The 24,003-nt window shown below is 49.2% G+C and overlaps 1 protein-coding gene across 3 annotated transcripts in view; it reads right to left on the bottom strand.

The window, feature by feature from the left end:
* LOC137335691 (adhesion G protein-coupled receptor A2-like) overlaps positions 1–24,003 on the bottom strand; it is a 283,681-nt gene that overhangs the window by 41,414 nt on the left and 218,264 nt on the right. For all 3 annotated transcript variants that reach the window (XM_068000989.1, XM_068000990.1, XM_068000991.1), the window contains exon 8: positions 13,118–13,282. In XM_068000989.1, the coding sequence (XP_067857090.1) occupies positions 13,118–13,282 (165 nt within the window). The remainder of the gene's footprint in view (positions 1–13,117; positions 13,283–24,003) is intronic.

The following is a 24,003-nucleotide window of genomic DNA, read 5'->3' as shown; positions in this document are numbered from 1 at the left end:
ATTTCAGAGGGCAATTAAGAATCAACCACATTGCTGTGGGTCTGGCCCGGTATCATTCCAGTGAATCAGCACTGCACCCCCTCCAAGGCCAATATATCCTTCCTGAGGTGCGGTGCCCAGAACTGAACGCAGTCTCCAGATGGAGTCTGATCGGGGCTCTATACAACTGCAGCATAACTTCCACCCCCCGGTTTACCTGCAGAGGCCTGGTGAGGGCTGGGCCTGGCCTCGGCCGTGATGCCCTCCACAGTTCAATAACCGTCTGCTGCCCTGGGTCGCGTTGAATGTTCTGTCCACTTGTGAGCGCAGCATCGGACGAGCACGGAGGACCCCGGGAGCAGAACATGCTCCAACCACCAGAGGGAGCCCTTCAGCCACTCAGCTCCTCACTCTGCTCGTACAAGGGCCGCAGTGTCACACTGGGCAGGGGGCTGCAGACTGAATGGACTTCTCTATCCCACCAGCTTTCATTTCGACATTCGATTAAGAGATTAAAACTGGTGGGAACACGCTGGCGTCTGCAAAACGGAAACTGCTTCAGCAGCTCTGCAGGCAGAGTACTCCAAACAAAGCACCAATATATAGGATTACAAGGCAAGCTAATGAAACGGGATTGGCGGCAGCATATTGACAGATAAAGGCAAGGCAACCCGATGGCAGATTGGCATCTCAACACTTCCTTCAAATGTTGTCCGATAACGCTCCTGTGAAGCGCCTTGGGACGTTTTACTGCGTTAAATGCGCTATATTCAACGGAATACAAACGGAGGGCAAACAAGGCAAGGGAGTACACAATAAATGGGAGGATACTGAGAGGTGTAGAGGGAGAGAGGGACCTTGGAGTGCATGTACACAGATCCCTGAAGGTAGCAGGACAGGTAGATAAGGTGGTTAAGAAGGCATACGGGATACTTTCCTTTATTAGCCGAGGCATTGAATACAACAGCAGGGGGGTTATGCTAGAACTGTATAAAACACTAGTTAGGCCACAGCTTGAGAACTGCGTACAGTTCTGGTCACATTACAGGAAAGATGTGATTGCACTAGAGAGGGTGCAGAGGAGATTTACGAGGATGTTGCCAGGGCTGGAGAATTTTAGCTATGAGGAAAGATTGGATAGGCTGGGGTTATTTTCATTGGAACAGAGGAGGCTGAGGGGAGATTTAATTGAGGTGTACAAAATTACGAGGGGCCTAGATAGAGTGGATAGGGAGGACCTATTTCCCTTAGCAGAGGGGTCAATAACCAGGGGGCATAGATTTAAAATAATTGGCGAAAGGATTAGAGGGGAGGTGAGGAGGATTTTTTTCACCCAGAGGGTGGTGGGGTCTGGAACTCACTGCCTGAAAGGGTGAGAGAGGCCGAAACCCTCAACTCATTTAAAAAGTACTTGGATGAGCACTTGACGTGCCCGTAACCTACAGGGCTACGGACCAAGTGCTGGGAAGTGGGATTAGGCTGGATAGCTCAGACACGATGGGCCGAACGGCCTCCTTCTGTGCCGTAAATCTCTGTGATTCTGATTTCGTTGTTGCTCGGCATCATTTTTGCACAAGGGCAGCCGTCACTTGGGAGCGAGGGGTTGCCAACTCTGCTTGGATGTATTCCTGGAGGTTTGATGACAGAGTCCAACCTCCAACCGCCCCGCGCCCCCCCCCCCCCACAACACTCCCGCCATTGGTCGTCTGACATGTCCATTTTCGTGGTGCCCCATAGTGTCCTGGAGGTTAGCCTTTAATTCCTGGAGACTCCAGGTCAATCCTGGAGGGTCAGCAACCCTACTTGGAGTGCAGTGGAATGAATCCCACTCATATTGCTGCTCGGTGAAGGCCGACACCAGATAAAACATTAGGGCCTGGAAATTGGTCCGCAGCAGAGCCCGTTATTCGGGCACTCCTCGGGCTACTAAGCCCCCAGTAGACACTCACTGTAGGGAGCTAGCTACACCCCTGATACACTATAATACACGGTAATTAAACATGAGATCAACATGTGTCAGCCGTGACTCAGTGTGCAGCACTCTCGCCTCTGAGTCAGAAGATTGTGGGTTCAAGTCCCACTCCAGAGACTTTACACATAGAATAACAGATACCCGGGAGTGAGTTTCAGGCTGGAATCTAATCGAGGGGTTCGGGGGGTTTATATATAGAATAACAGATACCCGGGAGTGAGTTTCAGGCTGGAATCTAATCGAGGGGTTCGGGGGGTTTATATATAGAATAACGGATACCCGGGAGTGAGTTACAGGCTGGAATCTAATCGAGGGGTTTGGGTGGTTTATATATAGAATAACAGATACCCGGGAGTGAGTTACAGGCTGGAATCTAATCGAGGGGTTCGGGGGGTTTATATATAGAATAACAGATACCCGGGAGTGAGTTTCAGGCTGGAATCTAATCGAGGGGTTCGGGGGGTTTATATATAGAATAACAGATACCTGGGAGCGAGTTACAGGCTGGAATCTAATCGAGGGGTTCGGGTGGTTTATATATAGAATAACAGATACCCGGGAGTGAGTTACAGGCTGGAATCTAATCGAGGGGTTTGGGGGGTTTATATATAGAATAACAGATACCCGGGAGTGAGTTACAGGCTGGAATCTAATCGAGGGGTTTGGGTGGTTTATATATAGAATAACAGATACCCGGGAGTGAGTTACAGGCTGGAATCTAATCGAGGGGTTTGGGGGGTTTATATATAGAATAACAGATACCCGGGAGTGAGTTACAGGCTGGAATCTAATCGAGGGGTTTGGGTGGTTTATATATAGAATAACAGATACCCGGGAGTGAGTTACAGGCTGGAATCTAATCAAGGGGTTTGGGGGGTTTATATATAGAATAACAGATACCTGGGAGTGAGTTACAGGCTGGAATCTAATCGAGGGGTTCGGGAGGTTTATATATAGAATAACAGATACCTGGGAGCGAGTTACAGGCTGGAATCTAATCGAGGGGTTTGGGTGGTTTATAAAGAGAATAACAGATACCCGGGAGTGAGTTACAGGCTGGAATCTAATCGAGGGGTTTGGGTGGTTTATATATAGAATAACAGATACCCGGGAGTGAGTTACAGGCTGGAATCTAATCGAGGGGTTTGGGTGGTTTATATATAGAATAACAGATACCCGGGAGTGAGTTACAGGCTGGAATCTAATCGAGGGGTTTGGGTGGTTTATATATAGAATAACAGATACCCGGGAGTGAGTTACAGGCTGGAATCTAATCGAGGGCTTTGGGGGGTTTATATATAGAATAACAGATACCTGGGAGTGAGTTACAGGCTGGAATCTAATCGAGGGGTTCGGGAGGTTTATATATAGAATAACAGATACCCGGGAGCGAGTTACAGGCTGGAATCTAATCGAGGGGTTCGGGTGGTTTATATATAGAATAACAGATACCCGGGAGTGAGTTACAGGCTGGAATCTAATCGAGGGGTTCGGGTGGTTTATATATAGAATAACAGATACCCGGGAGTGAGTTACAGGCTGGAATCTAATCGAGGGGTTCGGGTGGTTTATATATAGAATAACAGATACCCGGGAGTGAGTTACAGGCTGGAATCTAATCGAGGGGTTCGGAAGGTTTACATATAGAATAACAGATACCCGGGAGCGAGTTACAGGCTGGAATCTAATCGAGGGGTTCGGGTGGTTTATATATAGAATAACAGATACCCGGGAGTGAGTTACAGGCTGGAATCTAATCGAGGGGTTCGGGTGGTTTATATATAGAATAACAGATACCCGGGAGTGAGTTACAGGCTGGAATCTAATCGAGGGGTTCAGGTGGTTTATATATGGAATAACGGATACCCAGGAGTGAGTTACAGGCTGGAATCTAATCGAGGGGTTCGGGTGGTTTATATATAGAATAACAGATACCCAAGAGTGAGTTACAGGCTGGAATCTAATCGAGGGGTTCGGGTGGTTTATATATAGAATAACAGATACCCGAGAGTGAGTTACAGGCTGGAATCTAATCGAGGGGTTCGGGTGGTTTATATATAGAATAACAGATACCCGGGAGTGAGTTACAGGCTGGAATCTAATCGAGGGGTTCGGGTGGTTTATATATAGAATAACAGATACCTGGGAGTGAGTTACAGGCTGGAATCTAATCGAGGGGTTCGGGGGGTTTATATATAGAATAACAGATACCTGGGAGCGAGTTACAGGCTGGAATCTAATCGAGGGGTTCGGGTGGTTTATATATAGAATAACAGATACCCGGGAGTGAGTTACAGGCTGGAATCTAATCGAGGGGTTCGGGGGGTTTATATATAGAATAACAGATACCCGGGAGTGAGTTACAGGCTGGAATCTAATCGAGGGGTTTGGGTGGTTTATATATAGAATAACAGATACCCGGGAGTGAGTTACAGGCTGGAATCTTATCAAGGGGTTTGGGTGGTTTATATATAGAATAACAGATACCCGGGAGTGAGTTTCAGGCTGGAATCTAATCGAGGGGTTTGGGGGGTTTATATATAGAATAACAGATACCCGGGAGTGAGTTACAGGCTGGAATCTAATCGAGGGGTTTGGGTGGTTTATATATAGAATAACATATACCCGGGAGTGAGTTACAGGCTGGAATCTAATCGAGGGGTTTGGGGGGTTTATATTTAGAATAACAGATACCTGGGAGTGAGTTACAGGCTGGAATCTAATCGAGGGGTTCGGGAGGTTTATATATAGAATAACAGATACCCGGGAGCGAGTTACAGGCTGGAATCTAATCGAGGGGTTTGGGTGGTTTATATATAGAATAACAGATACCCGGGAGTGAGTTACAGGCTGGAATCTAATCGAGGGGTTTGGGTGGTTTATATATAGAATAACAGATACCCGGGAGTGAGTTACAGGCTGGAATCTAATCGAGGGGTTTGGGTGGTTTATATATAGAATAACAGATACCCGGGAGTGAGTTACAGGCTGGAATCTAATCGAGGGGTTTGGGTGGTTTATATATAGAATAACAGATACCCGGGAGTGAGTTACAGGCTGGAATCTAATCGAGGGCTTTGGGGGGTTTATATATAGAATAACAGATACCTGGGAGTGAGTTACAGGCTGGAATCTAATCGAGGGGTTCGGGAGGTTTATATATAGAATAACAGATACCTGGGAGTGAGTTACAGGCTGGAATCTAATCGAGGGGTTTGGGTGGTTTATATATAGAATAACAGATACCCGGGAGCGAGTTACAGGCTGGAATCTAATCGAGGGGTTCGGAAGGTTTACATATAGAATAACAGATACCCGGGAGCGAGTTACAGGCTGGAATCTAATCGAGGGGTTCGGGTGGTTTATATATAGAATAACAGATACCCGGGAGTGAGTTGCAGGCTGGAATCTAATCGAGGGGTTCGGGGGGGTTTATATATAGAATAACAGATACCCGGGAGTGAGTTACAGGCTGGAATCTAATCGAGGGGTTCGGGTGGTTTATATATAGAATAACAGATACCCGGGAGTGAGTTACAGGCTGGAATCTAATCGAGGGGTTCGGGTGGTTTATATATAGAATCACAGATACCCGGGAGCGAGTTACAGGCTGGAATCTTAAAGTAACTCGCTAGTTCGGTTGCAAGAAAGAAGAAAAAAATAAAGACTTGCATTTCTACAGCGCCTTTCATGACCTCAGGACGTCCCAAAGTGCTTTCCGGCCAATGAAGTACTTTTGAAGTGTAGTCACTGTTGTAATGTAGGAAACGCAGCAGCCAATTTGTGCACAGCAAGCTCCCACAAACAGCAGTGTGATAATGACCAGATCGTCTGTTATTAATGATGTTGGTTGAGGGATAAATATTGGCCCAGGGCAGAGCTCCCCAGCTCACCTGAGAGGGCAGACGGGGCCTCGTGTAAGGTCGCATCTGAAAGACGGCACCTCCGACCGTGCAGCGCTCCCCCGGTGCTGCACTGGGAGCGTCGGCCTGGATTATGGGGCTCGAGTCTCGGAAGTCGGTTGCTCAACAATAAGAGGAATTCCACAATATTTCAGTGCTTTTGTGTAAGATTTTTCCCTGTTTTTCGGATCTCAATTGCTACCCCCCCCTATCCCCGCCCATCCCCCAGCCCCCCACCAAAAAAAAATTAACAAGTCAATTGAACCTTGGCACAGGGCTCGTGAGTCTCATGTTCAAACTGTGGTTATCGATGATATCAGCAGCTAGCAATGAGTGGATGGGGCCCGTGTCTGACCCACATTCCTGAGTATATACAGTACGCCCGGTGTTGCCTTAACCCAAACAGGATGAGGTGACTGTTCCCATCACTCTCGATTCGCTCACAACTCCTGCTCACACTTTTCTGCCATGCTTTGTATTAACCCTTTCTCACGCAAGACAGCCCAAAGCAGACTCCCTGCAAACTGATCGCAGACTCCCTGCACACAGATCGCAGACTCCCTGCACACAGATCGCAGACTCCCTGCACACAGATCGCAGACTGCCTGCACACGGATCGCAGACTCCCTGCACACGGATCGCAGACTCCCTGCACACGGATCGCAGACTCCCTGCACTCGGATCGCAGACTCCCTGCACACGGATCCCAGACTCCCTGCACACGGATCCCAGACTCCCTGCACACGGATCCCAGACTCCCTGCACAGATCCCAGACTCCCTGCACACAGATCGCAGACTCCCTGCCCACAGATCGCAGACTCCCTGCCCACAGATCGCAGACTCCCTGCCCACAGATCGCAGACTCCCTGCCCACAGATCGCAGACTCCCTGCACACAGATCGCAGACTCCCTGCACACAGATCGCAGACTCCCTGCACACAGATCCCAGACTCCCTGCACACAGATCGCAGACTCCCTGCACACAGATCGCAGACTCCCTGCACACAGATCGCAGACTCCCTGCACACGGATCCCAGACTCCCTGCACACGGATCCCAGACTCCCTGCACACAGATCGCAGACTCCCTGCCCACAGATCGCAGACTCCCTGCCCACAGATCGCAGACTCCCTGCACACAGATCGCAGACTCCCTGCACACAGATCGCAGACTCCCTGCACACAGATCGCAGACTCCCTGCACACGGATCGCAGACTCCCTGCACACGGATCGCAGACTCCCTGCACACGGATCCCAGACTCCCTGCACACGGATCCCAGACTCCCTGCACACGGATCCCAGACTCCCTGCACAGATCCCAGACTCCCTGCACACAGATCGCAGACTCCCTGCACACAGATCGCAGACTCCCTGCCCACAGATCGCAGACTCCCTGCCCACAGATCGCAGACTCCCTGCCCACAGATCGCAGACTCCCTGCACACAGATCGCAGACTCCCTGCACACAGATCCCAGACTCCCTGCACACAGATCGCAGACTCCCTGCACACAGATCGCAGACTCCCTGAACACAGATCGCAGACTGCCTGCACACAGATCGCAGACTCCCTGCACACAGATCGCAGACTCCCTGCACACAGATCCCAGACTCCCTGCACACAGTTCGCAGACTCCCTGCCCACAGGTCGCAGACTCCCTGCCCACAGGTCGCAGACTCCCTGCCCACAGGTCGCAGACTCCCTGCCCACAGGTCGCAGACTCCCTGCACACAGGTCGCAGACTCCCTGCACACAGATCCCAGACTCCCTGCACACAGATCCCAGACTGCCTGCACACAGATCGCAGACTCCCTGCCCACAGATCGCAGACTCCCTGCCCACAGATCGCAGACTCCCTGCACAGATCCCAGACTCCCTGCACACAGATCGCAGACTCCCTGCACACAGATCGCAGACTCCCTGCACACAGATCGCAGACTCCCTGCACACAGATCGCAGACTCCCTGCACACAGATCGCAGACTCCCTGCACACAGATCGCAGACTCCCTGCACACAGATCGCAGACTCCCTGCACACAGATCGCAGACTCCCTGCACACAGATCGCAGACTCCCTGCACACAGATCGCAGACTCCCTGCACACAGATCCCAGACTCCCTGCACACAGATCCCAGACTCCCTGCACACAGATCATAGACTCCCTCCCCACAGATCGCAGACTCCCTGCACACAGATCGCAGACTCCCTGCACACAGATCGCAGACTCCCTGCACACAGATCGTAGACTCCCTGCCCACAGATCATAGACTCCCTGCCCACAGATCGCAGACTCCTTGCACACAGATCGCAGACTCCCTGCATACAGATCGTAGGCTCCCTGCATACAGATCGTAGGCTCCCTGTGCTCAGATCCCAGACTCCCTCCGCACAGATTGCAGACTCCCTGCACACAGATCGCAGACTCTCTGCACATAGACCGCAGATTCCCTGCACACAGATCCCAGACTCTCTGCACATAGATTGCAGACTCTCTGCACACAGATCGCAGACTCCCTGTGCTAAGATCCCAGACTCCCTGCACACAGATCGCAGACTCCCTGTGCTAAGATCCCAGACTCCCTGAACACAGATCGCAGACTCCCTGTGCTAAGGTTCCAGACTCCCTGCACACACATCGCAGACTCCATGCACACAGATCATAGACTCCCTGCACACAGATCGCAGACTCCCTGTGCTAAGGTCCCAGACTCCCTGCACACAGATCGCAGACTCCCTGTGCTAAGGTCCCAGACTCCCTGCACACAGATCGCAGACTCCCTGCACACAGATCGCAGACTCCCTGCACACAGATCGCAGATTCCCTCCGCTCAGAACGCAGTCTCCCTGCACTCAGATCGCAGACCCTCTGCACTTAGATCACAGACCGTCTGCTCTCAGATCGCAGACTCCGTGCACTCAGACCGCAGACTGTCTGCGCTCAGACCGCAGACTGTCTGCGCTCAGATCGCAGACTCCCTGCAGTCAGACCACAGACTGTCTGCACTCAGACCGCAGACTGTCTGCACTCAGACCGCAGACTGTCTGCACTCAGACCGCAGACTGTCTGCACTCAGATCTGGCTCCTGGCTGTTATTTTACTGTAAGTTGAACTGCGTGACATTTCCTGGCACATTGCGTGACGGCTCCCCTTAAGCATCTGCGTCTGCGGACTTATTAAAAAGCTGATGAAAATCAGATCCTCGTACAAGAAGTCTTCACCCCATTGCACTCTGCCCTCCTTTCCCCCCTACCCCCCCAACCGTGCCCCGCACACAGATCTAAACCGGTCTCACCAGGTCCACAAACTGCGGCTCAGTGTTTAAAAATGAACAGGAAAGCAAACAGCTATTTTTCTCAGGCTTTGAATGCCTGACGGATAAAATTTTATTGGGAACAATCCGGCACATTCTATCCCTCTGGAGTGCCTTCTCGGTTCTGCATGGCCTTTTGATTTCTCAGATATTCCATATCCTGCCCTCAGCCTGGGCCTCTGACTTAATTCAAACCACATTTACTACGTCGAGATGTTATTTTCGGTCAGAAGTGGCCTGTGTTACAGTTTCGCCCCTCGTGCTTTCTTCTGCTGCCAAACTGCATTCCAACACCTATTACTCCTGGCCCAGATAGTGTGCCAATGCCATTTTGAAAGTGACTCGTCTACCGCACGGCGTGAAATGTGTACCATATGTACGCAGCACCTGCACACTGCTCCTTAACCCTTTCCCCTTCCTGTCAGCCTCGGCTCGGCGCCTGATTCAGAAGGTCGTGGGTTCGAGGCCCACTCCAGTGATGTGAGCCCTCAATCGAGGCTGATACTCCAACACCGGTGCTGAGGGAGTGCTGCACTGTCGGAGGTGCCGTCTTTCGGATGAGACGTTAAACCGAGGCCCCGTCTGCCCGATCAGGCGGATGTAAAAGATCTATTGGAAGACGGACAGGGGGGGTCCTCCCCCGGTGTCCTGGGCAAATATTTAACCCTCAACCAACATCAGTAAAACAGATTATCTGATCATTATCTCATCGCTGTTTGTGGGATCTTGCTGTGCGCAGGTTGGCTGCCCTGTTTCCCACATTACAACAGTGACTACACTTCAAAAGTACTTCATTGGCTGTACAGCACTTTGGGACGTCCTGAGGTCATGAGAGGCGCTGTAGAAATACAAATCTTTCCTTCTTTCTTCTTTCTATTGCTCAGCTGCCTTTTCTTTCCATTCATTCTCGGGATGTGGGCATTGCTGGTAAGACTGACATTTATTGCTCATCCTGAGCTCCCTGATAAGGGGGTGGTGGGTAATCACCTTGAATCGCTGATAGCAGATTGACCTGGTCAGACCCCACCTTGAGTACTGGGTCCAGTTCTGGTCAGACCCCACCTTGGGTACTGGGTCCAGTTCTGGTCAGACCCCACCTTGAGTACTGGGTCCAGTTCTGGTCAGACCCCACCTTGAGTACTGGGTCCAGTTCTGGTCAGACCCCACCTTGGGTACTGGGTCCAGTTCTGGTCAGACCCCACCTTGAGTACTGGGTCCAGTTCTGGTCAGACCCCATCTTGAGTACTGTGTCCAGTTCTGGTCAGACCCCACCTTGATACTGGGTCCAGTTCTGGTCAGACTCCACCTTGGGTACTGGGTCCAGTTCTGGTCAGACTCTACCTTGGGTACTGGGTCCAGTTCTGGTCAGACCGCACCTTGAGTACTGGGTCCAGTTCTGGTCAGACCCCACCTTGAGTACTGGGTCCAGTTCTGGTCAGACCCTACCTTGAGTACTGGGTCCAGTTCTGGTCAGACCCCACCTTGAGTACTGGGTCCAGTTCTGGTCAGACCCCATCTTGAGTACTGGGTCGAGTTCTGGTCAGACCCCACCTTGAGTACTGGGTCCAGTTCTGGTCAGACCCCACCTTGAGTACTGGGTCCAGCTCTGGTCAGACCGCACCTTGAGTAACTGGGTCCAGTTCTGGTCAGATCCCATCTTGAGTACTGGGTCCAGTTCTGGTCAGACCCCACCTTGAGTACTGGGTCCAGTTCTGGTCAGATCCCATCTTGAGTACTGGGTCCAGTTCTGGTCAGACCCCATCTTGAGTACTGGGTCCAGTTCTGGTCAGACCCCACCTTGAGTACTGGGTCCAGCTCTGGTCAGACCCCACCTTGAGTACTGGGTCCAGTTCTGGTCAGATCCCATCCCACAGGTCGTGCTCCAACATCAATAGGGACAAAGCAGGGAAAATGCTTCATACATTTGGTGGGGCCGATTAGGGACCAAAATGGAGATATTCGCTTGGAGGCAGAGGGTATGGCTCAGATACTAAATGAGTACTTTGCATGTGTCTTTACCAAGGAAGAAGATATGGCCAAAGTCACAGTAAAAGAGGAGGTAGTTGAGATATTGTATGGGATAAAAATAGATAAAGAGGAGGTACTAGAAAGGCTGGCTGTACTTAAAGTAGATAAGTCACCCGGTCCGGATGGGATGCATCCTAGGTTACTGTGGGAAGTAAGGGTGGAAATTGCGGAGGTACTGGCCATAATCTTCCAAACATCCTTAGATATGGGGGTGGTGCCAGAGGACTGGAGAATTGCAAATGTTACACCCTTGTTCAAAGAAGGGTGTAAGGATAAACCCAGCAACTACAGGCCAGTCAGTTTAACCTCGGTGGTGGGGAAACTTCTGGAAACAATAATCCGGGACAAAATTACTAGTCACTTGGACAAGTGTGGATTAACAAAAGGAAAGCCAGCACGGATTTGTTAAAGGCAAATCGTGTTTAACTAACCTGATAGAGTTTTTTGATGAGGTAACAGAGAGGGCTGACGAGGGCAATGTGGTTGATGTGGTGTATATGGACTTTCAAAAGGCGTTTAATAAAGTGCGACATAATAGGCTTGTGAATAAAATTGAGGCCCATGGAATAAAAGGGGCAGTGGCAGCATGGATACTAAATTGGCTAAGTGACAGGAAACAGAGAGCGGTGGTGAGCGGTTGTTTTTCGGACTGGAGGGAGGTGTACAGTGGTGTTCCCCAGGGGTCGGTACTAGGACCACTGCTTTTCTTGATGTATATTAATGACTTGGACTTGGGTGTACAGGGCACAATTTCAAAATTTGCAGATGACACAAAACTTGGAAGTGTAGTGAACAGTGAGGAGGATAGTGATAGACTTCAAGAGGACACAGACAGGCTGGTGGAATGGGCGGCACATGGCAGATGAAATTTAACACTGAGAAGTGTGAGCATTTCGGTAGGAAGAACGAGGAGAGGCAGTATAAACTAAAGGGTACAATTCTAAATGGGGTGCTGGAACAGAGAGATCTGGGGGTATATGTACACAGGTTGTTGAAGGTGGCAGGTCAGGTTGAGAAAGCGGTTAAGAAAGCATACGGGACCCTGGGCTTTATAAATAGAGGCATAGAGCACAAAAGTGAGGAAGTTATGATGAACCTTTATAAACACTGGTTCGGCCACAATTGGAGTATTGTCTCCAATTCTGGGCACCGTACGTTAGGAAGGATGTGAAGGCCCAAGAGAGGGTGCAGAAAGGATTTACTAGAATGGTGCCAGGGATGAGGGACCTCAGTTATGTGGATAGACTGGAGAAGCTGGGGTTGTTCTCCTTGGAACAGAGAAGGTTGAGAGGAGATTTGATCGAGGTGTTCAAAATCATGAAGGGTTTAGATAAAGTAAATAAAGAGAAACTGTTCCCATTGGCGGAAGGGTCGCGAACCAGAGGACACAGATTTAAGGTGATTGTCAAAAGAACCAAAGGCAACATGAGGAAAAACTTTTTTATGCAGTGAGTGGCTAGGATCTGGAATGCACTGCCTAAAAGCATGGTGGAAGCAAGGTCAAATGTGGCTTTCAAAAAAGAATTAGATAGGTACCCGAAGAAGAAAAATTTGCAGGGCTACGAGGAAAGAGCGGGGGAGTGGGACTAACTGGATTGCTCTTGCAGTGAGCCAGCGCAGGCTCGATGGGCCGGATGGCCTCCTTCCATGCCGTAACCATTCTATGGTTCTATGAATGCGGTTCACAGGAGCGTTATCAAATAAAATTTGACACTGAGCTACATAAGAAGATATTAGGACAGGTGACCAAAAGCTTGGTTAAAGAGGGAGGTTTTAAGGAGCGTCTTAAAGGAGGAGAGAGAGGCGGAGAGACAGAGAGGTTTAGGGAGGGAGTTCCAGAGCTTAGGGTCTAGGCGGCCTCCTTCAATGCCGTAACCATTCTATGGTTCTATGATTCTATACACACTCACAATATTTTCTACTGACCTGAAGTCCCCTCTATTGTTAGTCACTCGTTCGGCCTGACAATATGTTGCAGACGTGTCTATCACCACGATCTCCACCTTCCTGGAGGCGTTCCCTCGTGATGTGGTGATGACGCACTCCCATTCTCCACTGGCAAGCAGGTAAATGTTTGAGAGGATCAGTTCACTGTAAGACATGACGGGAAGAGTCATTATAACCATTTCAACGCATGAACCAATCCATCGCTTCTCAAAAGGAATGAAACTGCTTTAGTGGCCAGGGAATGGGTCAATGAGGATTCAGTTCTTTCTCCTTTATCTTTTTCAAATCATTTCTGGAGCACAAATTAGAACAGATGAAAATCGAAAGCGCAAAAAGTCCATTCGGACCATCAACGCAAGAATACATCCACGTCGCCCCACCCAGGGCCCATCAGCATCTCTCCATCCAGGTCCATCAACATCTCTCCATCCAGGTCCATCAACATCTCTCCATCCAGAGCCCATCAACATCTGTCCATCCAGGGCCCAACAACATCTCTCCATCCAGAGCCCATCAACATCTCTCCATCCAGAGCCAAACAACATCTCTCCATCCAGAGTCCAACAACATCTCTCCATTCAGGGCCCATCAACATCTCTCCATCCAGGGCCTATCAACAACTCTCCATCCAGGTCCATCAACGTCTCTCCATCCAGGGCACATCAACATCTCTACATTCAGAGTCCATCAACATCTCTCCATCCAGGTCCATCAACATCTCTCCATCCAGGGCCCATCAACATCTCTCCATCCAGAGTCCATCAACATCTCTCCATCCAGATCCAATGAACATCTCTCCATCCAGGGCCCATCAACATCTCTTCATCCAGGGCCCATCAACATCTTTCCATCCAGAGTCCATCAACATCTCTCCATCCAGATCCAATGAACATCTCTCCATCCAAGGTCCATCAACATCTCTCCATCCAGGGTCCATCAACATCTCTCCATCCAGATCCAATGAACATCTCTCTATCCAGTCCCCATCAACATCTCTCCATCCAGGACTCATCAACATCTCTCCATCCAGATCCAATGAACATCTCTCCATCCAGAGCCCATCAACATCTCTCCATCCAGAGTCCATCAACATCTCTCCATCCAGAGTCCATCAACATATCTCCATCCAGAGTACATCAACATCTCTCCATCCAGGGTCCATCAATATCTCTCCATCCAGAGTCCATCAACATCTCTCCATCCAGGGTCCATCAACATCTCTCCATCCAGAGTCCATTAACATCTCTCCATCTAGAGCCAAACAACATCTCTCCATCCAGATCCAATGAACATCTCTCCATCCAGAGTCCATCAACATCTCTCCATCCAGATCCAATGAACATCTCTCCATCCAGAGTCCATCAACATCTCTCCATCCAGGGTTCATCAACATCTCTCCATCCAGGGCCCATCAACATCTCTCCATCCAGAGTCCATCAACATCTCTCCATCCAGATCCAATGAACATCTCTCCATCCAGGGCCCGTCAACATCTCTTCATCCAGGGCCCATCAACATCTTTCCATCCAGAGTCCATCAACATCTCTCCATCCAGATCCAATGAACATCTCTCCATCCAAGGTCCATCAACATCTCTCCATCCAGGGTCCATCAACATCTCTCCATCCAGATCCAATGAACATCTCTCTATCCAGTCCCCATCAACATCTCTCCATCCAGGACTCATCAACATCTCTCCATCCAGATCCAATGAACATCTCTCCATCCAGAGCCCATCAACATCTCTCCATCCAGAGTCCATCAACATCTCTCCATCCAGAGTCCATCAACATATCTCCATCCAGAGTACATCAACATCTCTCCATCCAGGGTCCATCAACATCTCTCCATCCAGAGTCCATCAACATCTCTCCAGGGCCCATCAACATCTCTCCACCAGGGTCCATCAACATCTCTCCATCTAGGGTCCATCAACATCTCTCCATCCAGGGCCCATCAACATCTCTCCATCCAGAGCCAATCAACATCTCTCCATCCAGATCCAATGAACATCTCTCCATCCAGAGTCCATCAACATCTCTTCATCCAGGGTCCATCAACATCTCTCCATCCAGGGTCCATCAACATCTCTCCATCCAGAGTACATCAACATCTCTCCATCCAGATCCAATGAACATCTCTCCATCCAGAGTCCATCAACATCTCTCCATCCAGGGTTCATCAACATCTCTCCATCCAGAGTACATCAACATCTCTCCATCCAGAGCCCATCAACATTTCTCTATCCAGGGTCCATCAACATCGCTCCATCCAGAGTCCATCAACATCTCTCCATCCAGAGTCCATCAACATGTCTTCATCCAGGGCCCATCAACATCTCTCCACCAGAGTCCATCAACATCTCTCCATCTAGGGTCCATCAACATCTCTCCATCCAGAGCCCATCAACATCTCTCCATCCAGGTCCATCAACATCTCTCCATCCAGAGCCCGTCAACATCTCTCCACCCAGGGCCCATCAACATCTCTCCATCCAGAGCCCGTCAACATCTCGCCATCCAGGTCCATCAACATCGCTCCATCCAGAGTCCATCAACATCTCTCCATCCAGAGCCAATCAACATCTCTCCATCCAGATCCAATGAACATCTCTCCATCCAGAGTCCATCAACATCTCTTCATCCAGGGTCCATCAACATCTCTCCATCCAGGGTCCATCAACATCTCTCCATCCAGAGTACATCAACATCTCTCCATCCAGGGTCCATCAACATCTCTCCATCCAGAGTCCATCAACATCTCTCCATCTAGAGCCAATCAACATCTCTCCATCCAGATCCAATGAACATCTCTCCATCCAGAGTCCATCAACATCTCTCCATCCAGGGTCCATCAACATCTCTCCATCCAGGGTCCATCAACATCTCTCCATCCAGGGTTCATCAACATCTCTCCATCCAGAGTACATCAACATCTCTCCATCCAGAGCCCATCAACATTTCTCTATCCAGAGTCCATCAACATCTCTCCATCCAGGGTCCATCAACATCACTCCATCCAGAGTCCATCAACATCTCTCCATCCAGAGTCCATCAACATGTCTTCATCCAGGGCCCATCAACATCTCTCCACCAGAGTCCATCAACACCTCTCCATCTAGGGTCCATCAACATCTCTCCATCCAGAGCCCATCAACATCTCTCCATCCAGGTCCATCAACATCTCTCCATCCAGAGCCCGTCAACATCTCTCCATCCAGGGCCCATCAACATCTCTCCATCCAGAGCCCGTCAACATCTCGCCATCCAGGTCCATCAACATCGCTCCATCCAGAGCCCTACAACATCTCTCCATCCAGAGTCCATCAACATGTCTTCATCCAGGGCCCATCAACATCTCTCCACCAGGGTCCATCAACATCTCTCCATCTAGGGTCCATCAACATCTCTCCATCCAGGGCCCATCAACGTCTCTCCATCCAGATCCAATGAACATCTCTCCATCCAGGGTCCATCAACATCGCTCCATCCAGAGTCCACCAACATCTCTCCATCCAGAATCCATCAACATCTCTACATCCAAGGCCCATCAACATCTCTCCATCCAGGGTCCATCAACGTCTCTCCATCCAGAGCCCATCAACATCTCTCCATCCAAAGTCCATCAACATCTCTCCATCCAGAGTCCATCAACATCCCTCCATCCAGATTCAATGAACATCTCTCCATCCAGGGTCCATCAACATCTCTCCATCCAGAGTCCATCAACATCTCTCCATCCAGGGCTCATCAACATCTCTCCATCCAGATCCAATGACATCTCTCCATTAAGAGTCCATCAACATCTCTCCATCCAGAGTCCATCAACATCCCTCCATCCATATTCAATGAACATCTCTCCATCCAGGGTCCATCAACATCTCTCTATCCAGAGTCCATCAACATCTCTCCATCGAGAGTCCATCAACATCTCTCCATCCAGATCCAATGAACATCTCTCCATCCAGGGCCCATCAACATCTCTCCATCCAGTGTCCATCAAGGTCTCTCCATCCAGGGTCCATCAACATCTCTCCATCCAGAGCCCATCAACATCTCTCCATCCAGGTCCATCAACATCTCTCCATCCAGAGCCCATCAACATCTCTCCATCCAGGGCTCATCAACATCCCTCCATCCAGAGCCCGTCAACATCTCTCCATCCAGAGCCCATCAACATAATTCAATCCAGAGCCCATCAACATCTCTCCATCCAGAGCCCATCAACATCTCTCCATCCAGGGCCCATAAACATCTCGCCATCCAGGGCCTATCAACATCTCTTCATCCAAAGTCCATCAACATCACCCCATCCACAGTCCATCAACATCTCTCCATCCAGAGTCCATCAACATCTCTCCATCCAGGGCCCATCAACATCTCTCCATCCAAAGCCCATCAACATCTCCCCATCCACAGTCCATCAACATCTCTCCATCCAGAGTCCATCAACATCTCTCCATCCAGGGCCCATCAACATCTCTCCATCCAGAGTCCATCAACATCTCTCCATCCAGGGCCCATCAACATCTCTCCATCCAGGGCCCATCAACATCTCTCCATCCAGAGCCCTTCACCATCTCTCCATCCAGATCGATCGTTACTCTATACAAAGCATCTGGACCCCAAAAGCTCAGTCTATCACTAAAACCATTTGCAACTGCTCCGAAGTCTGAGGTTGTCTCAGTGTGAGGATAATATAGTCTGAGACTATCTCAGTGTAAAGTTACTGCAGTCAGAGACTACATCAGGTTGAGGCTATCTCAGGGTGAGGCTATCTCAGTTAGAGACTATCTCAGTGTGAGGCGATCTCATTTTGAGACTATCTCAGTGTGAGACTATCACAGTGTGAGACTATCACAGTGTGAGACTATCTCAGTGTAAAGTTACTGCAGTCTGAGGCTATCTCAGTGTGAGACTATCTCAGTGTGAGACTATCTCAGTGTGAGGCTATCTCAGTGCGAGGCTATCTCAGTGGGAGACTATCTCAGTGTAAAGTTACTGCAGTCTGAGGCTACCTCAGTGGGAGACTATCTCAGTGGGAGACTATCTCAGTGTCAGACTATCACAGTGTGAGGCTATCTCAGTCTGAGGCTATCACAGTGTGAGACTATCTCAGTGTGAGACTATCTCAGTGTAAAGGTACTGCAGTCTGAGGCTATCTCTGTGTGGGACTATCTCAGTGTGAGGCTATCTCAGTCTGAGACTACCTCATTGCGAGACTGAGTGTGAGACTATCTGAGTGTGAGACTATCCGAATGTGAGACCATCTCAGTGTGAGACTATCTCAGTGTGAGACTATCTCAGTGTGAGGTTGTCTCAGTGTGAGACTATCTCAGTGTGAGGTTGTCTCAGTGTGAGACTATCTCAATGTGAGACTATCGCAGTGTGAGGCTATCTCTGTGTCAGACTATCTCAGTGTGAGGCGATCTCAGTTTGAGACTATCTCAGTGTGAGACTATCACAGTGTGAGACTATCACAGTGTGAGACTATCTCAGTGTAAAGTTACTGCAGTCTGAGGCTACCTCAGGCTGAGGCTATCTCAGTGTGAGACTATCTCAGTGTGAGACTATCTCAGTGTGAGGCTATCTCAGTGCGAGGCTATCTCAGTGGGAGACTATCTCAGTGTAAAGTTACTGCAGTCTGAGGCTACCTCATGCTGAGGCTATCTCAGTGGGAGACTATCTCAGTGGGAGACTATCTCAGTGTCAGACTATCACAGTGGGAGACTATCTCAGTGTGAGACCATCTCAGTGTGAGACTATCTCAGTGTGAGACTATCTCAGTGTGAGGTTGTCTCAGTGTGAGACTATCTCAGTGTGAGGTTGTCTCAGTGTGAGACTATCTCAATGTGAGACTATCGCAGTGTGAGGCTATCTCTGTGTCAGACTATCTCAGTCTGAGGCTATCTAAGTCTGAGGCTATCTCAGTGCGAGGCTATCTCAGTGTGAGACTATCTCAGTGTGAGGCTATCTCAGTGTGAGACTATCTCAGTGCGAGACTATCTCAGTGTGAGACTACCTCCCTGTGAGACTAACTCAGTGTGAGACTATCTCAGTGTGAGGCTATCTCACTGTGAGACTATCTCATTGTCAGACTATCTCAGTGTGAGGCTATCTCAGTGTGAGACTATCTCATTGTCAGACTATCTCAGTGCGAGGATATCTCAGTGTGAGGCTATCTCTGTGCGAGACTATCTCTGTGCGAGGCTGTCTCTATGCGAGGCTTTCTCAGTGCGAGACTATCTCAGAGCGAGACTATCTCAGTGCGAGGCTATCTCTGTGTGAGACCAGCTCAGTATGAGACTATCGAAGTGTGAGGCTATCTCAACATGAGACTATGTCTGTGTGAGACTATCTCAGTGTGAGACTATCTCAGTGTGAGGCGATCTCAGTTTGAGACTATCTCAGTGTGAGACTATCACAGTGTGAGACTATCACAGTGTGAGACTATCTCAGTGTAAAGTTACTGCAGTCTGAGGCTACCTCAGGCTGAGGCTATCTCAGTGTGAGACTATCTCAGTGTGAGACTATCTCAGTGTGAGGCTATCTCAGTGCGAGGCTATCTCAGTGGGAGACTATCTCAGTGTAAAGTTACTGCAGTCTGAGGCTACCTCAGGCTGAGGCTATCTCAGTGGGAGACTATCTCAGTGGGAGACTATCTCAGTGTCAGACTATCACAGTGTGAGGCTATCTCAGTCTAAGGCTATCACAGTGTGAGACTATCTCAGTGTGAGGCTATCTCAGTCTGAGACTACCTCATTGCGAGACTGAGTGTGAGACTATCTGAGTGTGAGACTATCCGAATGTGAGACCATCTCAGTGTGAGACTATCTCAGTGTGAGACTATCTCAGTGTGAGGTTGTCTCAGTGTGAGACTATCTCAGTGTGAGGTTGTCTCAGTGTGAGACTATCTCAATGTGAGACTATCGCAGTGTGAGGCTATCTCTGTGTCAGACTATCTCAGTCTGAGGCTATCTAAGTCTGAGGCTATCTCAGTGCGAGGCTATCTCAGTGTGAGACTACCTCCCTGTGAGACTAACTCAGTGTGAGACTATCTCAGTGTGAGGCTATCTCACTGTGAGACTATCTCATTGTCAGACTATCTCAGTGTGAGGCTATCTCAGTGTGAGACTATCTCATTGTCAGACTATCTCAGTGCGAGGATATCTCAGTGTGAGGCTATCTCAGTGTGAGACTATCTCTGTGCGAGACTATCTCTGTGCGAGGCTGTCTCTATGCGAGGCTTTCTCAGTGCGAGACTATCTCAGAGCGAGACTATCTCAGTGCGAGGCTATCTCTGTGTGAGACCAGCTCAGTATGAGACTATCGAAGTGTGAGGCTATCTCAGCATGAGACTATGTCTGTGTGAGACTATCTCAGTGTGAGACTATCGCTGTCTGAGGCTATCTCAGTCTGAGTCTATCTCAGCATGAGACTATGTCTGTCTGAGGCTATCTCAGTGTGAGACTATCTCAGTGCGAGAATATCTCAGTGTAAAGTTACTGCACTCTGAGGCTACCTCAGATTAGGATATCTCAGTGTGAGGCTATCTCAGTCTGAGATTATCTCAGTGTGAGACTGTCTCTGTGTGAGACTGTCTCAGTGTTTGGTTATCTCTGTGTGAGACTCTCAGTCCGAGACTATCTCAGTGTGAGACTATCTCAGTGTGAGGCTATCTCAGTCTGAGGCTATTTCTGTGCAAGGCTATCTCAGTGTGAGACCATCTCACTGTAGGTCTATCTCTGTGCGAGACTATCTCAGTGTGAGACTATCTCAGTGTGAGACTATCGCAGTGCGAGGCTATCTCAGTGTGAGACTATCTCAGTGTGAGACTATCTCAGTGTGAGACTATCTCAGTGTGAGACTATCGCAGTGCGAGGCTATCTCTGTGCGAGACTATCTCAGTGTGAGACTATCTCAGTGTGAGACTATCTCAGTGTGAGACTATCGCAGTGCGAGGCTATCTCTGTGCGAGACTATCTCAGTGTGAGACTATCTCAGTGTGAGACTATCGCAGTGCGAGGCTATCTCAGTGTGGGACTATCTCAGTGTGAGGCTATCTCAGTGTAAGACTATCACAGTGCGAGGCTATCTCAGTGCGAGGCTATCTCAGTCTGAGGCTATCTCAGTCAAAGGCTATGTCAGTGTGAGACTATCTCAGTGTGAGTTAATCTCATTGTAAGACTATCTCAGTGCGAGACTATCTCTGTGCGAGACTATCTCTGTGTGAGACTATCTCAGTGTGAGTTAATCTCATTGTAAGACTATCTCAGTGTGAGACTATCTCACTGTGAGACTATCTCTGTGTGAGACTATCTCAGTGCAAGACTATCTCAGTGCGAGACTATCTCTGTGTGAGACTATCTCAGTGTGAGTTAATCTCATTGTAAGACTATCTCAGTGCGAGGCTATCTCAGTGTGAGACTATCTCATTGTCAGACTATCTCAGTGCGAGGATATCTCAGTGTGAGGCTATCTCAGTGTGAGACTATCTCTGTGCGAGACTATCTCTGTGCGAGGCTGTCTCTATGCGAGGCTTTCTCAGTGCGAGACTATCTCAGAGCGAGACTATCTCAGTGCGAGGCTATCTCTGTGTGAGACCAGCTCAGTATGAGACTATCGAAGTGTGAGGCTATCTCAGCATGAGACTATGTCTGTGTGAGACTATCTCAGTGTGAGACTATCGCTGTCTGAGGCTATCTCAGTCTGAGTCTATCTCAGCATGAGACTATGTCTGTCTGAGGCTATCTCAGTGTGAGACTATCTCAGTGCGAGAATATCTCAGTGTAAAGTTACTGCACTCTGAGGCTACCTCAGATTAGGATATCTCAGTGTGAGGCTATCTCAGTCTGAGATTATCTCAGTGTGAGACTGTCTCTGTGTGAGACTGTCTCAGTGTTTGGTTATCTCTGTGTGAGACTCTCAGTCCGAGACTATCTCAGTGTGAGACTATCTCAGTGTGAGGCTATCTCAGTCTGAGGCTATTTCTGTGCAAGGCTATCTCAGTGTGAGACCATCTCACTGTAGGTCTATCTCTGTGCGAGACTATCTCAGTGTGAGACTATCTCAGTGTGAGACTATCGCAGTGCGAGGCTATCTCAGTGTGAGACTATCTCAGTGTGAGACTATCTCAGTGTGAGACTATCTCAGTGTGAGACTATCGCAGTGCGAGGCTATCTCTGTGCGAGACTATCTCAGTGTGAGACTATCTCAGTGTGAGACTATCTCAGTGTGAGACTATCGCAGTGCGAGGCTATCTCTGTGCGAGACTATCTCAGTGTGAGACTATCTCAGTGTGAGACTATCGCAGTGCGAGGCTATCTCAGTGTGGGACTATCTCAGTGTGAGGCTATCTCAGTGTAAGACTATCACAGTGCGAGGCTATCTCAGTGCGAGGCTATCTCAGTCTGAGGCTATCTCAGTCAAAGGCTATGTCAGTGTGAGACTATCTCAGTGTGAGTTAATCTCATTGTAAGACTATCTCAGTGCGAGACTATCTCTGTGCGAGACTATCTCTGTGTGAGACTATCTCAGTGTGAGTTAATCTCATTGTAAGACTATCTCAGTGTGAGACTATCTCACTGTGAGACTATCTCTGTGTGAGACTATCTCAGTGCAAGACTATCTCAGTGCGAGACTATCTCTGTGTGAGACTATCTCAGTGTGAGTTAATCTCATTGTAAGACTATCTCAGTGCGAGGCTATCTCAGTGTGAGACTATCTCATTGTCAGACTATCTCAGTGCGAGGATATCTCAGTGTGAGGCTATCTCAGTGTGAGACTATCTCTGTGCGAGACTATCTCTGTGCGAGGCTGTCTCTATGCGAGGCTTTCTCAGTGCGAGACTATCTCAGAGCGAGACTATCTCAGTGCGAGGCTATCTCTGTGTGAGACCAGCTCAGTATGAGACTATCGAAGTGTGAGGCTATCTCAGCATGAGACTATGTCTGTGTGAGACTATCTCAGTGTGAGACTATCGCTGTCTGAGGCTATCTCAGTCTGAGTCTATCTCAGCATGAGACTATGTCTGTCTGAGGCTATCTCAGTGTGAGACTATCTCAGTGCGAGAATATCTCAGTGTAAAGTTACTGCACTCTGAGGCTACCTCAGATTAGGATATCTCAGTGTGAGGCTATCTCAGTCTGAGATTATCTCAGTGTGAGACTGTCTCTGTGTGAGACTGTCTCAGTGTTTGGTTATCTCTGTGTGAGACTCTCAGTCCGAGACTATCTCAGTGTGAGACTATCTCAGTGTGAGGCTATCTCAGTCTGAGGCTATTTCTGTGCAAGGCTATCTCAGTGTGAGACCATCTCACTGTAGGTCTATCTCTGTGCGAGACTATCTCAGTGTGAGACTATCTCAGTGTGAGACTATCGCAGTGCGAGGCTATCTCAGTGTGAGACTATCTCAGTGTGAGACTATCTCAGTGTGAGACTATCTCAGTGTGAGACTATCGCAGTGCGAGGCTATCTCTGTGCGAGACTATCTCAGTGTGAGACTATCTCAGTGTGAGACTATCTCAGTGTGAGACTATCGCAGTGCGAGGCTATCTCTGTGCGAGACTATCTCAGTGTGAGACTATCTCAGTGTGAGACTATCGCAGTGCGAGGCTATCTCAGTGTGGGACTATCTCAGTGTGAGGCTATCTCAGTGTAAGACTATCACAGTGCGAGGCTATCTCAGTGCGAGGCTATCTCAGTCTGAGGCTATCTCAGTCAAAGGCTATGTCAGTGTGAGACTATCTCAGTGTGAGTTAATCTCATTGTAAGACTATCTCAGTGCGAGACTATCTCTGTGCGAGACTATCTCTGTGTGAGACTATCTCAGTGTGAGTTAATCTCATTGTAAGACTATCTCAGTGTG

Source organism: Heptranchias perlo, chromosome 20 (genome assembly GCF_035084215.1).
Source record: "Heptranchias perlo isolate sHepPer1 chromosome 20, sHepPer1.hap1, whole genome shotgun sequence".
NCBI lineage: Eukaryota > Metazoa > Chordata > Chondrichthyes > Hexanchiformes > Hexanchidae > Heptranchias > Heptranchias perlo.
Note: the sequence above shows the minus strand (reverse complement) of the source record. Positions and strands in the feature narration are given on the sequence as shown.